General features: G+C 48.3%; 1 protein-coding gene across 1 annotated transcript; it reads left to right on the top strand.

The window, feature by feature from the left end:
• The first annotated feature begins 390 nt into the window (after positions 1-390).
• Positions 391-2,224, top strand: lpar6a (lysophosphatidic acid receptor 6a). Its single transcript, XM_018764122.1, has one exon. It carries the CDS (start codon positions 1,121-1,123, stop codon positions 2,192-2,194), a length of 1,074 nt encoding a protein of 357 aa, XP_018619638.1. The 5' UTR covers positions 391-1,120; the 3' UTR covers positions 2,195-2,224.
• The last annotated feature ends 15,806 nt before the right edge of the window (positions 2,225-18,030 follow it).

The raw sequence follows: 18,030 nt of genomic DNA, 5'->3' as shown, positions 1-18,030 counted from the left end.
AACCAGACGCTTTTCTGCCCATTCTCTCTTCAGAGTTTAAACACACCTCCCGCCCCGCCATCCGCTGATAAGTGTTTGATTTTACGAAACCTCGCGGGCCTTTACGACCTTTTCGGAAACTCCGGGGCCGTCCACCAGGTGCTCCCACAGATGGGGGGCAGTTAAACGAAGCCCAGCCCCCAGCCCCTCCCCTGAAGCTCAGCAAATACACATGCGGTTGAACACAATGCCTAAGTATAAGAAAGGGTTAAACTGACTTCATTCCTGACGAACAGCCCTGCCTTCTCAAGTCTTCTGGCTGTGCTCGCTCAATCTCGGGGGGGGGTGGAAGAGTGGGAGGGACCGCATTAAGCACCTCCTTCTCATCTCTCCCACTGGCAGTAACAACAGCACACTTTGCGAAATAAGCCGCTCCCGAAAGACCGTCTCTCCGCTCTGCCATACAAGCGGTGCCGTGGGGCGGACGGACGGACAGCAGGCTGACCCCTCGGGGGGAGATCGGGGAGGTGCTCAGTCGCACGCTACCACACGCCTAGAGGAATGGAACTCAGCTAATCGTGGAGAAGAAGCTCCCTCTCCGAAGCTCCACTTGCCATTGAGAGTCCCTCTGATCTCCTGGGACTGCTTTGCTTTCTTACTGAGGCACACCAAAATCTTCACATCTGGACGTGATCTTGTAGCAGTGGATTCTGCTTTTGTCTTTCGGGATTGAAGTCTTCAGTCTTCTTCAGGAAAAAAGCAAGACAAAGGGTGGACAGCCCAAACTCGCGTGAGTGAGTTAAACTCCGCAGCTGCAGCCTTGGGGGGGGGGGCCACATCCTGCCAGGTGACTAAGACTTCAGGACGGGGGAGGGGGACCTAACGTTTCTTGCAGCTTTCGAGCACACGGATGAAGCTGGTCTCCATGAGCGTTTGCAACAGAGGTGTGTTCGTTGCCTTGCGTGAAAAATAAGGAGCACCCAACTCGGTCGTCGAGGATCAGAAAGCTCTTGTGACAGACGCAGCAGTCTTTCCCAAGGCATCACAATGCTCGGTTATGCCACCGCCAACTCCGGCTGAATCCAAGGACAGTGGATTTAATTGTTTCCTTTAATGATTCCTTGGGCAGTTTCCCCTTAGGATGAATGATTCCGCCCCGCTGCTGGACAGTTCTGGAATCAACTATGCCTGCCCAAAAAATGACGACTTCAAGTACAATCTATACATTATTGTGTTCAGTATTGTGTTTGTGGTTGGTTTCATTACCAACATGGCAGCAATGTACATCTTCTTATGTTCACTGAAGCTGCGCAACGAGACTACGACCTACATGATTAATCTGGTGGTGTCAGACTTGCTTTTTGTCCTCACGCTGCCCATGCGCGTTTTCTACTTCATCAACCGGGACTGGCCCTTTGGCGTTGTGCTCTGCAAGCTCTCCGTCTCATTGTTCTACATCAACATGTATGGAAGCATGCTTTTCCTCACCTGCATCAGCGTGGACCGCTTTCTGGCAATCGTGTACCCCTTCCCTTCAAGGATGCTCCGCACCAAGGGCAAGGCCAAGGCAGTCTGCTTTGGCGTGTGGGCACTAGTGCTGGCTGGCAGCCTGCCCACAGGCTTCCTCCTAGACGGTGCCACCTCGCCCAACTCCAGCGACACAAAACAGTACTGCTTTGAGAACTTTTCCTCCAAGCAGTGGAAGCTGCACTTGTCCAAGGTGGTTATCTTCATTGAGACTGTGGGCTTCCTCATCCCACTGTTGCTCAACGTCTTCTGCTCCGCAATGGTGCTGCGGACACTGCGCCATCCCCAAACGCTTGGTCGGGGTGGGAAACTGAATAAGACTAAAATCCTGCACATGATTGTGGTGCATCTCCTCATCTTCTGCTTCTGCTTCATCCCCTACAATGTGAACCTGGTCTTCTACGCCATGGTGCGCACCAAGATCATCAAGGGCTGCTTCGCCGAGTCCGTGGTCAGGATCATCTACCCCGTCGCCCTGTGCATAGCTGTCTCCAACTGTTGCTTTGATCCTATTGTCTACTATTTCACCTCGGAGACCATCCAGAACTCCATCAGGCGAAAGTCCCAAATGAACCGAAGCCTGGATGTCAGGTTCTCTGAGGCCCTGCCATCAGAGGCCACCCTCAGCTTTCACAATAGTCTCAGAGCTCTCAGGACCAAGGTGTTTCACACAGAGTCCAGCGTCTGACTGGCCAGGTGGCCAAAGAAGCCGATGGATGTAATTCATCTGAGTTTTAACGTTAAGGACTCAGTCAAGCCGAAGGAGGCACACAGAACATAACATTGTTGACCCTGCGTTCAGACAGTGTTTCCCCTTTTCAAATAAAATCATAAGCAAGATGTAGTTATTCTACAGGTGTGAATTTTTGGAGTGTAGCTGCATTACGCAGCATGTCTTTTTCTGTCAGGACTGTTGGATACTGGAAACTGTATCAAGTTGTACATTGCTGAACTGTAAATAGGGAAACATTTCACACTTATGGTAAGTTACTGTACCAAATAGAAAGAAATGCTGTGTTTAATTAAACAAGGGAGACCAAACAACAAAAGTTTTTTTGGACAAGTTGTTGTCGATGCCATCGAGTCAGACCTGACCCATAGCAACCACCCGCATGGTTTTCATGGCAATGGAGGAGCAAATGGGGTTGCCAGTGCTATATTTGGACAAGAGAGTGTGATAAAACTTTTATTCATGAACCTCATGCGTTGAAAATTAGTCGACGTGCATCTCATTTTGCTCACCACTTCATAGCAAAAATTGAAAACACTATGATTTTTTAATGATGTTTTATACTGACTTTAAATTCTGCCACGCATGGGTTTTACAGTTGGGATCATATTTGTAAGACAAAAAAACCATGCTGATTATGTATAAAGAGAGGACGAAAATTTTCTTTTTCTATTTTAAGGAAGGGGGGGGGGTGAGATGGTGCAGTGGCGCAGCAGGTTTGGCCAGGTCCTGCTCTCCGGTGGGTCTGGGGCTCAAGTCCTGCCTGGGGTGCCTTGTGATGGAGTGGTGTCCCCTCCTGGGTGTGTCCCCTCCCTCTCCAGCCTTGCTCTCTGTGTTGCCAGGTTAGCCACCGGCTCGCGCGACCCGCTTGGGACAAGCAGCTTCGTACAATGTATGTGTGTGTGTGTGTGTGTGTATATATATATATATGTGTGTGTTTTAAAGAATCTCAGAAGCAAACCATAATGTTAACACCTACATTTTTCAACTTGCAGGAAGTAGTGCTGCTCGCTCAGGTTTCACTTTTGCACATTATATCCAAATCAATTAGTCAATCAATCAGTTAAATCAACCAACATTTTATAAACTAGCAAACAAAGAGATTAACGGCAGACATAGAGGATTCATTCAAAGGGTGAACGAATGAAATACCAAAAGTGACTTTTCATTTAAGCCGGTCGTCTAATTGTACGATGTTGTATAACTTATTTATCCAACTCCCCCTGTGCACTGGAGTCCGAAGGGTTAATTCTAAGTAGCATTTTAAAACAATAGAGTTAAAGTTTTTTGTAGTTAAAAACCCGTTTTCCCATCAGGTTTCTCATCCCACGACTGTGATGGACCCTTGCTTAAAAAGACTTTTGCACGATTTCTTTCCAACCCCTTAAGAGCTAAAGCGCACTCGTCAACACAACACAGTGATTCATGTTGAGAAGTTTCTTTTCCTCACTGAAAACGTGTTGACACAACCCTTGAGTGCGGTTCCTGAGGACCATCGCATGCTCCTCGCTTTCAGTTCTCTCATGGGTTCCAGTTGAAAAAAAAACAGAACATTTAGACAAACTCGGGTGTATTTGACACCTAACAACTAGGTTCTCATCAAGAGCCCATTCAGAACAAACCAAAAGCTGAAGTCCTGAGAGCTTAAGATACACCTTAGTTTCTCAGTTAGTTTAGTTGCATATTATTACTACTAATGTAATATCAGCAATAATATTTTTACCTTCTTTGAAATAACCCTTTTATTATAACTCATGTGAATCTTACACATGTACCTGAATATGTCTAACCATAATCTTCTATTAAGGCTCAACAACAATTTGAGAAAGTCACTGCTCAGTAATTGTCCACAGTAATATTTCCTTTTTTTATAATTTTTAACCCTCTTATTAATTTCCAGTGCTATTGTTATTAATACCTTGTTTAATGCCTTTCTGAGTGAGACGGGGAGGTCATTCCACCACATCGGAGCCAGAACCAAAACCTTAGTGCTTTTTGTTCTGGACCTTTCGTGTGTGGGGCTGCCAAGTGGGCAGAGGTGGATGAGGGTAGGAGTCTGGTCAGATCTTGTAGATATCGAGGAGCAAATCCGTTGATGGGTTTGTAGGCCGTAACCAGAGTCTTGTATTTGATCCGCACAGCTATAGGAATTTTGAGATGAATGTTGTCATTCTTCAACATCCATATCAACGAGGGAACTGAGCAGCAGAGGAGATGTTGGAATATATAATACACACGTCTCACACACGTCCGCATGGTCTGGGAATGTTGCTCGTACGCTCTGCTTGGGTCTCTGCCTATGATCCCTCAAATTATTTCAGTTTAAAAGCACACTACAAACAAGATGCCCTGAGCAGGTGCTGTTAGACATTACCCTGAATGTTCTGCTTCTTGTCAAACAAATTCACCTTTTAATTACTGTCAAATAAAACAGCCACAGGCTTAAGCATGACTGAACTTCACGCTTGAGAAGGTTAAGGGTAACATACGAAACCCACATCTGGATTTAGATCTGAAATGTTTATTCGCTGCGGTCAGCAGAATCACAGACATGTTTTAAAACAAGATTGAACGATATGATTCAGTGAAAATATCAATGGGTTCATCGTTAAAACAGGTGGAACCCAAACTGTATGATATGTTCTAATTCATCCTTAAAATTTACAAGTACTGATATTACATGTAAGCATTTGATCGCACTTTTTTGAAACAGGTTACTCCAGCTGACATATAAAAACACACGCACTGTTGCTCTGCTGATCCAAGCCTTCAAACCTGCCATATATCAAATACCTACCCCAAGGCAAAAATCAAGGCTTTTCACTACAGACATCTGTAAGATTAACCAGCTCACTGTCAGTAACTACTTCCAAGTCAGAACCACAGCGTGGTCCATAGTCTATCCCAGAAACACAGATAGCAAGGCTAGTTTGGACATACCCTGGGTGTACATCCTTGGTGAGATGGGACACGGTAGCCACACATACTGTGGAGTTACTGGAGTCACCACTCAACACGAAACACTGCGAGAGAAAACTGAGGACCAGAGAAGACTCACATGCTATATACATGCAAGCTCAACACTGACTTACATTTGAACCCACACCCAAACAGCCCAGGTGTGGTGAGGAAGCAGCATTACCTGCTGCACCACACTCCCGGAGCACTAAGCCTTTGTAAAATACTTGTCTTTGAAAAAGTAAGATATTCGGTGCTAACTGAGGGGATGAACGTGTTTAATGGCACTGGGTGAGCATACCAGCACTTTCTGTCAAGCCACAAAATGTCAAACCGCCACCACCACTCAGATCGTTCAGATGACTAAATTTCACAGTGCGCCTGCTCGTCTTAGAAAAAAAAAAAAAAACAGCCTCTATTCCGGGTAACCACGGTGGAAGGCTACGAAAAGGTCTGTGTTGCAAGGGCTTCAACACAAGTTCTTCAAAAAAAAAAAAATCCAGTTCTTACAGTGTTTTTGCATAGTCAAAAATAATAAAAAAAAAATCTTAACCCTTTATATGGATGTACATAAAAGTGCATATAACGGACATATTTTTCTCCTTTGTTTCGTTGCTTTACATGACCAACAACTCACATGCAGCTGATGCTAAATGTATTGTTGCTATACATTGACGCACAGTTAGTTCTCCTACTGTATGGCAGAGATTGTTCCTCGGCTGATATTTGGGCTATGTATCGTAAGTAAGACCGCTTTTTCCCTGCAAGCAAGGGCACATCATCCTTGCATAAAGCTTAAGGTCCCTCAACCTGCTGTCCGCACGTCAACTGCGGCTAAATCGCGATTTCACGCTGACTAAGGAATGTGACACTTCATCAAGAGGCTGTCTTTTCATATTCCACGCAGGCTCGACTTGCAAGCTGCAAAAGAAACCTTGCTTTGTTTCATTTTTCGTAGAAAGGAAGGGAAAAAAAAAACATAAAATTAACAAGCATAACATATTTATCCATCCATCGTCAACAACCGCTTGCCCCGAGAGGAGTCGCAGGGAACCGGAGCCTAACCCGGCAACGAAGGGCTCAAGGCCGAAGTGGGAGGGGACATACCCAGGACGGGATGCCAGTCCATCGCAAGGCATCTCAAGGAGGGTTCGAACCCCAGAGCTGGCACCGGTTGAACCCGCCGCGCCACCGCGCCCCTCTTAAAACATATTTATTTGTCTTCCATTTGTGGAACATTGTTTGCATCGTAGAAATTTAAAAAGAAAAGAACAAGAAAGCATCTGACACATGGCTGTTAATAGTGACAAGCGGGAGAATGACTCCTACCGTGCGATGCGAACAAACAACGATAAAAGGGTGAAAGCAACGCAGGCCTGACGTGATAGACATGAACGCGAAGTTAAAACCTAATAAAGCCTCTGCGCGGTGACACAAAAGTTCTCTGTAGTCCACATAGAAGCAGACACAATCAGGGTGTGACCAGGTGCCAAAACTGGCATAGAAAATGAATTAAAGAAAAACATTCTTGAGGAAGACACGCACAGCGAAATGTAACCACATCATGCCAGAGGTATAAATAGAGTATGACAAGCAGAAGAGGAAGCTGTTGAAACCAAAGCGGCTGAACCGTCCGCAGCTGGGTCGGCGATCGACGGTTTGCTCGGGCCGCCGGCCGCAACGGCAGCCGCCCCTGAAAACGAACGTCTCCAGGCGGTCACGAGCCCGTCGAGTCGCTCGTTCCCGAGCTGCGGACCCGTGCTTCGCTGCGTCTCTTATCTCGCAGCCGAGAATCGGGCTCCGGCGGATTGCGAAAGTAGGGTCAAAGGCCGCTCTTATTCTACAGTCCACGTTCGTGTTCCTCTTCTCAGGGATATTCGCGCCGTTCACCAGGTTGAAAAACCTGTCATACGAAAGTGAAAACACACACACTCTCTGAAACCGCTTGTCCCCAGCAGGGTTGCGGCAAGCCGGAGCCTAACCCGGCAACACGGGGCGTAGGGGACACACCCAGGACAGGACACCAGTCCATCGCAAGGCACCCCAAATGGGACTCGAACCCCAGACCCGCCCAAGCCCGCTGCACCCCCCGAAGCAGAAACACCTGTCACAACAACAAAAAAAAAAAACTAAAATAAAGTGGAGATACTACTTTGCAAAACAGGGACGCCTCCCTCAGTCTCGTTTCCCTCCGTTTTTTTACGCATGACCATTTTAGGGAAGAACCTAAAAAAAACCAGTTGCATCACACAGTTGGATACCAGTGTCATCACCGGCGACGGACTTCACATAGCTGTCCTCCGTGTGACAGCCTCTGTCCGTGGGATCCTCGAGACGATGTGAAAGAGGGACCCGTGATGCAAAAACTCACCTTCGTGTTGCATTAATTCATTCAGCAAAGCAATGTGCAACAACTGTTACCTCATGTTCAACTGAAAACCTGATGGAAGGCAATTCGCAGCACTGAAAAACAAAGCGGAGCAGACTGAACTCCCAACAATCGATTATCCGTCTGTGCCGCGGCCCAATGTGACATACCGACACATTGGAGGCAACAGAGTGATCAGCGCCCTGTAACTCATGCCTTTAAAACTGTGGAAGGAAACCAACACATATAAGTATCTCACGACTGCATACGCACTGAGCCGGATTCACCCCCACGCCCAAATGCTCTAAGCCGTCGGTGCTCCCCGCTGCGCCACCATGCCACCCATCACTTCCAGCTCCCTCATATTCAAATATCGGTACGTAAAATAGTAACGTGAGCGGCTGCCCACCGACACAAAAGGAAATGTGTGTATGATGCTGTGCTGATGCTGCAGAGCGGTGGGGGGAAACAACCCTCTTATCTAAAAGGCACAGCGTGGGTCTGTCCTGCACAGCAGGGGCTTATGGGAGAAGAAAGAGAGGCCCCCAGACTTACAATGCTGAAGCCTGCGGGGGAAGCTAAGCGTAGACCCAACAACCAGCTCTGTTCCTCAGTCACTTTGTTCATAACCCTGTTATGAAGCATGGGTTCCAAAACTTGCTCCGTGTTAAAGAGTAATGGGAGAGCTGGCAGCATAGTGGTTGGAGCCCCAACAGTTACAGGTTTGATCCCCGCTTCTGCCTATAGTACCCTTGAGCAATGTATTTACACTAAATTACCCTGCTGTGTAAATGGGTAAAAAATTGTAGCCTTAACGTTGTAAGTTGCCTTGGAGAAAAGCAGCGGCTAAACGAATAAATGTAGATGTTGGACCAAAGTGGAGGTCATGAATGGTCTCTAGATATTTAAGCTACTTGCGTAATTTTTATTTCAGTTAGGTAAAACATAAAGGTTGAACACAGTGGATTTGATTTTATTCCAAAAATGGACCTGGAGCCTCGTTCGTAAGCTGTGGTTTCCCCTCTCGTCACACCATCCGGAGAATGAGGATCGGGGCGATACGGCAGGGGGGACTGAATGTGGTTTTGCGTAAACATAACTGATATTCTGAGTTGTGATCTCATTGCTTGAATGAAATGTGTTGCAACAACAAGCAGGCAGAGAACAACACAACAAAACACACACACACACACACGTCCCATAAGGGGTCACGGGGAACCGTGGGGGATTCCATGTTTTTGCTTTCTGGTTAACCAGACAGGGGGGTTTGGCATGTGCCTGTTCTCTAGTGGGTCTGGGGTTCGAGTCCTGCTTGGGGTGCCTTGTGATGGACTGGCGTCCCGCCCTGGGTGTGTCCCCTCCCCCTCCGGCCTTACGCCCCGTGTTGCTGGGTTAGGCTCCAGCTCACCGTGACCCCGCTCGGGACAAGCGGTTTCAGTCAGTGTGCGTGTGTTAACCAGACACCAACATTCTGAATTCAGATTAAACTAAAGCAAAATTTTAATTTGTCTGATAAACACAATTTGCTAGGACAGCCGATACCGTAATGTTCGGTGTTGCAGAATTGCACTCGGAGGACCTTAGTTCGAATCCCACCACCGCTGTAAATACTGCACCCATGCCGTAGCACCCTAAAGTGCTCCGGTAGAAAAAATTACAAGCTGTATAAAAGTGTAAATCACGGTAAGTTGTTTTGGAGAAAATGTCGGCTGAAGAAATAAATGTAAGAGATTCTCAATTAATAGCGTTTTAGGGTCCCAAAAAAAAAGAGAGGTGCAAGACTAGCCTGGCTGTGATCAAGGCCAACGCTCTCACTGGCAGATTTGGGGGCGTGTGGGGTTGCGCTCTCTTTTTGTACGTCCACTAATTGGAGTTTTCTTCCAAATGGAAGGAGGCCTTCTGACGTTCTGGCTTCGAGGGAGTGAGCCTAGGCTCCGGTACTTCATGCTCGCCTCAGATCAGAAGGGCACCTCCGTGTGTCTGGGATGCGCATTGAAGAAGAAAGAATGAATCACGTGACGTCATGGGATGCTGTGAAAGGGCTCAGACTGAATTTTGGAGCACTGAAGTTGATAGGGGGCGGGGGGTGGATATAGGCGATAGGGGGTATGAATATTTGTGCTTCTTCTTCATACAAGAGCATCCTCCAATTTGTTAATTGCCCAGATATTGACAATATCTTCGAGAGATCTATTTCCTGGGCTTCACGGGGCAGACCGCACACAATAATAACCTACCGAATCACAGTACGACTAGACAAAACGGGAAAAAGTTTTCAAAAAGACGCCGAAGATCACAGCTTCAGACGCGTCAGCAACAAAGTAAGAAGCGACTGATATCGTCATGGTCGGGCGGTTCTTTATTGAGATCTGGTGAGACATCGCGAAGGCGAAAATAAGAATGCTGCGAACACGAGCCGAGCGCAAAGAGGAGACGCCGGGGGAAGACGCGTTGCCCGCGATTCGAGGCAGAAAAAGCGTGTTTATATATTTACTAGTCAAAGCTAGAGACGAACGAGGGGCTCCGAAGGGAAGGCCGAGATACGATTCTGAGAAGGTGGGGAACAATGCGGTGGAAATGAGGAAAAGCGCACGCACGGGAGATAGGGAGGGAGAAAGTCAGAGGGGAAGAGTCACGTGGAGTCACATGCTCCTTGACATTTGGGAAGAAACTCCCACAATCCCCTGGGGCCGTGCCAGCTTGAACAATCAGACCCTCGGTCCACCCTCAGATTGCTGGAAAGCAACGCCTCCTTGCAGGAGGGGGGGGAAGGAGGAAAGCAAGAACGTGAGACGTGCCATGCGGACCGAGTACCGCAAGAGCGCCGAGGGCAAAGGGCACGTAGAAGCCTGCGCACGTCGAGAGGGAAAGGCAGCGCAAGAACACGCGGGAGATATCCCCTAAAGGCACTCGCAGGGACACGTCACGCATACCTCAAACGTCATCGCCGTGTCTAGCCTCACATTCTGCGTGTTTTTTTCTCCAAGCCTAGCAAAAGCAAAACCCAACGAAACACCTTCTCTGTTTCTGCTTCCAGCCAAACGCCCCGACACCGCACACACACACACACACACACACACACACACAAGAGAGGGAGAAGGATGATAAAGGCAGTGAACTTTAGATGGGTGGTAAAGGATAACAGGGCTCGTGTGGCTCTGACGGTTCCCCAGGGGCTGGAATAATTTATGGCAGGGAGCTCCTTATCAGCGACGCGCTGCAAGCGTGATCCGGAGCGCTACGTGCCGCAAACACCGAGAGCAAACACTCTGACGTGCGTGGGGAGGGCTGCACCGACAGCAGGACAATGGGAGAAGAAACAACAGTGACAATACACACACACATTGTCTGAACCGCTTGTCCCATACGGGGTCGCGGGGAGCCGGAGCCTAACCCGGCAACTCAGGGCGTAAGGCCGGAGGGGGAGGGGAACCACCCAGGACGGGACGCCAGTCCATCACAAGGCACCCCAAGTGGGACTTGAACCCAGTCCAACCCCCAGTCCAACCCACTGCACCACCGCACCCCCCACGGTGGCAACAATCAGGACATATTCCTTCTGAGCTGGAACGGAGGCGCCGAAATGAAGGAGAGCACAGCGGAAGTGTTCGCGCAGGGAGCGACACCGTGAAACGGTGCGAGCCCATGAGGGAACAGCTCCTGAGACACGAGAGCCACAGCTTATAACAGGAAGGGAGCGACTCATACGGGCGTCAACGTGAACCAGGGACAATGGAGCCATGCAAACTGCATCTTGCTCGGAGGGTAATTCTGAGAGATGCACACGAGCAGGAATCACGTGCAGCCGGAGGGAAAGAACTAATATTTGTGCCACATTAGGCGCAAATGGATGTTTTTGGAGACGTTTGTTTGGTTAGTGTTGTCGCTACGCTCGTCCCGCTTGTGTGCGAGGCGAGAGACGCACGCCGCGCCCGGTGACTCAGGGCAGCTCGGGCGCCAGCCTGCTCCGGGGGGGATCGCTAAGCCCAGCCGGGTTCCGGTGATGTCCGTGACTCACTTCTCGCTCAGCTCGAACCCAGGAAGAGGGTGCGCCCTTGGGAATTCCACTAAGAACAATAAAAAACAAAGAGGTTTCAATAGTTCAAAAGACAACTGGATTCACCCTAATATACCAAGTCTAGGAAAATCTTGAAATCTGGACAATCATGAAAAGCCAAACTTAAGTCCCCTTAAATCTCTTAAACTAGTATAAAATCACAGAATTTCCTGGGATTAGAGCTGTCAAAAAATAAAATAAAATAAATATATTACATGTCCAGGGGGGTGCAGTGGTACAGTGGGTTTGGCTGGGTCTTGCTCTCTGGTGGGTCTGGGGTTCAAGTCCTGCTTGGGGTGCCTTGTGGTGGACTGGCATCCCATCCTGGGTGTGTCCCCTCCCCCTCCAGGCTTGTGCCCTGTGTTGCTGGGTTAGGCTCCGGCTTGCCGCAACCCCGCTCGGGACAAGTGGTTTCAGACAATGTGTGTGTGTTTGTGTGGTTGGGGGTTCATACCCTGGATGGGACGCCAGTCCATTGCAAGGCACCAAGCAGGACTTGAACCCCAGATCTGCCATACCACGGCACTGGCCAAACCTGTTGCTCCACCACACTCCCCTATTTTATCTGTAATATAATACACAATAAAACAAATAAATGTATATTATATTACAAATTGTATTGTGCAAGGTATACTCAGCACAAATATGTTAAACTGCTGCATAAACACAATAACCACAGTAACAGAAATTTCATCCTGCTCACTGTAACGGTAAGATAGTGTGAGATTATGTGTCAGCAAGAAGAGACAGATACAGCTGCAGTCACCGTGCCAAGAAAAATGCTCCTTCCACAGACACGTTAGTGTGCTTCGCCATCAATAACAACATACCGCTGATAAAGGTATAAAAAAGACATGAGATTATTCCATCCCATAAACCAAGACCTCCTCCTTGCCTCGTCTGCAGATGATCACTGTCAAATCCTATCGCTTTTGCAATTTACAGCCCTTCCACAAAATTGCTATAGCAACAGAAAAATAAATGCAAAAATAACAGGATGTAGAAGTGCATATTTCACACAACAGGAAAAACTCACTTCCTCCGAAGTAGGAACACGCTCACGCACCGCACCACACACACACACACACACACACACACACACATGCATGCATGCATTACAATTTCCATTGCAATGCAATGCAAGGAGGGGGTGCGGGGGTGAAGCGGGTTTGGCCCAGGTCTGCTCTCTGTTGGGTCTGGGGTTTGAGTCTTGCTTGGGGTACCCTGTGATGGAGTGGCGTCCTGTCCTGGGTGTGTCCCCTCCCCCTCCAGCCTTGCGCCCTGTGTTGCCGGGTTAGGCTCCAGTTCGCCGCGACTCCTGCTTGGGACAAGCAGTTTCAGAGAGTGTGTGTGTGTGTGTGTGTATAATGCAAGGACAGCACTTGAACCGATTACTCCACTCTAGGGGGGAGCAGGTGGTGTAGTATTTAGAGCTGCTGCCTTCTGCATGCAGGACCCAGGTTCAGATGAAACCTCCTGCTACTGGACAGTTAATCAAGGCACTTACTTTTCTCGATATGGAAAAACTACACAGCTTCATCAATCACTGCAAGTACCTTAACGTTATCATAGTGGAGAAAATGTGTATACATATGTGTGTATATGTCCTGTCCACTCTACGCTATGAGCCATTGTGAACCGAAACCAAATCCCTCTACGTGTGTGCGTATTTGGCAAAATAAATCGGATTCTGAAAAGCTAAACAGATAAATGTAAGAGATTACATGGGTCATAAATGATGCTTCTTGCTCGAGAGAAGGCAGAGACGTGGGATTAGTCCAGGGCTCGGCTTCCACTGGAGCGAGGGTGCAAGGCGCCGTTAATGATTGACCTGGCACGCGGGGGCAGTTGGCCAGGATGAGGCACTACTCACACAACGCTATCGCTGGAGGTAGGGCAGAGCACCTCCCATCGCTGGCTGGAAACAGGGCAGAAGACACCGGAAACGCTGAGGCCAACTCACACGTGCACATGTGCGCGCAGAGTGTATACATACAAGCGAACGAAGACACACACACACCCTGAGCAGTGCATCTGTGTTTTGCTAACGGCTGATATTCACAGGTCACGCCCGAGGTCGACTCAAGACCCCGGGGTCTGGAATTCCTCAAATACCTAACGGACCCTCATCCTGAACTTTAAAAGTCGACTCCTGACCCGTTAGTGGAAACACGACCCCAGGAGGGGAGGTGGATTCTGACGCCTTCCTCAAAATCCTTAGCTTCCAGGATGGTGCTGAACCGTCTCACACTCACAGATCCACCCGACATCTGAAACCTATCCATTCCAACATTTTTTTCCATTTTTTCTCTGACCCTCTCATATACACTCTGAAGGAATCCCCTGAGCCTAAAACCTTAGTGTCATGTCTGAAAACCAAGAGCGCTTCCATTCCATTAAGAGCGCTCAGTTCTCTGGCCTTCTCTAAACAACCAAGTTGAACATAATCAGACGAATACAAACAAGCTGACAGCAAAGTTGCAACACATCACAAAATGTGATTTACGTTTCATGTGCCTTTCCCTGTCAGATCCGCTGCGGGATCCAAGCTGGGAAAAATGAATCATCGTTTCCTTAACTACTTGTCCAAGTCAGGGTCGTGGTGGTCCAGAGCCTCTCCTGGAAGCATATCGTGGGAGGCTAGTCAGGGTGCAGCCTGAATTGGATACCAGTCAATCCATCTCAGAGTAGCCACTATCTCTGTCTCTCTCTCTCATACACACACGCACATTTTCAGAACCGCTTGTCCCTTACGGGGTCACGGGGAACCGGAGCCTACCCGGCAACACAGGGCGTAAGGCCGGAGGGGGAGGGGACACACCCAGGACGGGACGCCAATCCATCGCAAGGCACCCCAAGCGGGACTCGAACCCCAGACCCACCGGAGAGCAGGACTGTGGTCCAACCCACTGCACCACCGCACCCCCCACACACACACACTGAATTAGATAGGAGATTCAGCTTAAATGCTTGTCTCTGGACTATGGGACCCATATACAGAGTTATGCAATATTTTTACAAATGTCATCATCACTTAATTTGTAGTAGAGTGAAGTGTGAGTGCGTGTGTGTGTGTGTGTGGGTGTGTGTGTGTAGGGAGGGTGCGGAAAAGTAATTCAAAATGAAAGAAGAGGATTGTGAACTCAGCGGGAGTCAAAAGTCGGTGTTTCCAAGGAAATGATACCCAGATGCCCCAGGCAAGTTGTTTCTCCAGTAAAATAAGGGGTGAATCAGATAAGACAGATTTTTAACGCAATGTGATTAGTAGCTACATTTGAGCACCGAATCGCTTACAGCCCGAAGAACACATGGGGGTAGAGGAATGGCAACGTTGCATGTGTTCTGGCACGTTACACATTCGCAAAGATTCTGATTCATGTCTTAACATGAGAAATAGGCAGGAGGGAACCCTCATGTTGACTGGCTGGATTGCGCTAAAGTGGTACAAGCAGTTATTGAGATTGGTTGGTTGGTTGGTTGGTTGGTTGGTTGGGATGTGCTAATGCTTGAAGACACATGGGCTGACAGCCAGGCCTCTGCTTGGTCGGAAGTGCAAGACCTCTGTGGGACCTGGGGCTTGTTCTCGTAAAAAGTGCTTTACTGCTGCAAGAAAACTTAATCAGCTTATGTCCAAGGTCTATATAAACAAGGGGCAGCGGTTAGAGAAGCTGCCTTCTGCTAGAAGGAGCCAGGTTCAAAGCCCATGCCCTGCTGCAATACCCTTGATCAAATCCTAATGTCTATAGTGTGTGAGTGACAGAGTGTGTGTGTTCCACTGGTGTATAGATGAGTGATCCAGTGTAAGAAGTGTATCTAGCAGTGTAAGTTACCTTGGTGAATAAGGTGTGTGGGCTGATAACACTACATAGAGTTCATTGGAAGCTGCTTTGGAGAAAAGTGTCTGCTGAATAAATAAATGCAAATCGCTACAGTAAATACTACCCTGCTATTAGAATAAGTAAATCACTCTTTGTAATTTAAAGGTGCGAGCTGATTTTGAGAAAATTGTAAGTTACGTGAAGAAACATGCTGAGGTGGTGTTGGTAAAAGAAAGAAGTTCACTGAATATGATCTTATAGGGAAGGAAGTTAAGCTGTTTGGTCTCAAGCCACGGAGATATACAGTACGATAGCTATGCTGGATGTTGTCCTCCGTGGCTTTGTGGTGAGGTCGGTTGGACTGGATCCTTGTGTACAGCCGTTGTAATACACAGACGGGGTGTAGCGTCTTGTCCTGTGTATCTCGAATGACTCAGTGTGTGACATTAAGTTGCATTACTAAGACTTTGCTAGTGAGCTGACACTTTTCCCCAAAGCCACCTTGACCGTTAGCAATTTGCACATCTCAATATTGTCTCGGGAGCATTTTAGTCCGATTGTTTCTCCCAAGTGTACCGCAGCAGGGCCGCTCCTGAGTTTGGAGCAGCCAATAATCAATGAATAAAAGAGCAAAAAACAGTGCAAATCTTTGCTCCTTGTGCCATTTGTTGCTACTGTATTTAAGCCACTCTTCTGCAAATACCCATCTGAATATGAAGACCGGCCAAAACTGTTACATTTTTTTTCTAAATCGTACTTACACAATGTTTTCCAATCCCAAGCAGGAAAATCGAACCCACAAAATGAGTGATTTCTCAAGGTGCAGTCGGCGTAACACCGCGTACCACACAACACGCTTGAGATGGGAGATTTTATATACGATAAAGTTGTACTCGGGAAACCACAAACGCAAGTCAGCAGGTCCTACAATCCATCCTGTTAATGCGAAACAATTTTCATGACCACGATGTTAGAAGCTTTTGCGAGCCTTGCAACAAAGGCCAGGAACCTGCGTGTGAATCCAGGGAGACGCGCTGATGTGATGAATGTGACCTCGGGTCACTTCTGTCCTCTCCTTCCAGTGCCCTCAGCATCAGCCCCGGCATGACCTCAGTACACTGTCACGCTTCAGCTAACACACACGTCTATGGAAGATCTGTAGTGTCCAAAAGCAGATGACTGTTGATGCCAGCACAGGGCGCATGTGTGTGTGTGTGTGTGTGGGGATAACTGAGTATCACACACTGTTAGCACTCAGGGTGGTGGTGAGGGACTCGGAGATGACACCTGAGGTTTGCCTCTTCAAGTCCGCTGAGGAGCATCGTTACAGTGCTCTTGGGAAAGGTACTTAAATGCTCCAATGACATATCCAGGCTTTTACTGTTGCTTTGGGCAAGAAGTGCAAAGTCAATAATTGTAATTTAGATTTATATATTTACTTTAAGGGGGCGCGGTGGCACAGTGGGTTGAACCGGGTCCTCCTCTCTGGGGTTCGAGTCCCGCTTGGGGTGCCTTGCAGCGGACTGGCGTCCCGTCCTGGGTGTGTCCCCTCCCCCTCCGGCCTTACGCCCTGTGTTGCCGCGTAGGCTCCGGTTCCCCGCGACCCCGTTTGGGAGAAGCGGTTCCGAAAATGTGTGTATGTGTGTATTTACTTTTATGCATTTAGCAGATGCTTTTCTCCAACGTGATGTAAAACGATTGCTATGTAGTATTTGGAGGCCACCTTTGTCCAAGGTGACTTACAATGTGAGTGTCACGCGAAACATAGGGAGCTGGCTGGCTGGGATGGCTGGACCCAAGTGCAGCGTCGTTCGTCTGAAGTCGAGGGATGAGGCAAGTTCTCGGTGTCGGGGACAGGCGAAGGGTCGGTCGATCGGCGAACAGGGTTGGAACGAGGATCCATGGACGTGGTCGGGAGACGAGGCAAAAAGTCAAAACCGGAGGACATGAACGGAGAACTGGTGACGCATAGGAGCGAGGACGGTTGTCTCTGACGAGATTCCGCAAGGTATGGGAGCTGAGAAGGGTCTTTTAAAGGGTGAGCAGTTAATCAGGTGCTGGAGAGGAGTCAAGTCTTGTCGGTTGAGTTGTGGGCGTGGATGTGACAGTGAGGTACGCTGCACTTCACTCCTTGCAATCGTTCAGCCCTCTATACAGCAGAACAATGTAACACACACACATGCGTCTACAATATGGGCAATTTTATTCTCCAGGTCCTCCAAAACACATCTTTGGGAGGAAACCCTCATAAACTCCACACAGCCCAAGGGGGATTGAACTGATGTCTGATTGCACAGCCCACGTACTATAAGACAGCAGAGTTATCACCAGTACCACCATGTGATTCTTGATTCTAACAATAGTCCAGCTCTTCCTGGAGGATCCCCAGGCATCCCTTGGTCAGCTGCGAGATATAATCCCTGAAACATGTCCTGATCTACCCTATAGTCTCCGATCATTGGGATAAGTCCTGTGTGGATCCAGCAGGAGACAACTAAGGAATATTCTTATTAAATGCCCAAAACACCTCAACTGACTTTTATCGATCTAGGGGGCACTGACTCCACTTTGAGGTTCTCCCTGATTCCTGAGC

Source organism: Scleropages formosus, chromosome 10 (genome assembly GCF_900964775.1).
Source record: "Scleropages formosus chromosome 10, fSclFor1.1, whole genome shotgun sequence".
In the NCBI taxonomy this organism is placed as follows: domain Eukaryota; kingdom Metazoa; phylum Chordata; class Actinopteri; order Osteoglossiformes; family Osteoglossidae; genus Scleropages; species Scleropages formosus.
This window is presented reverse-complemented; position numbering and strand designations above follow the sequence as displayed.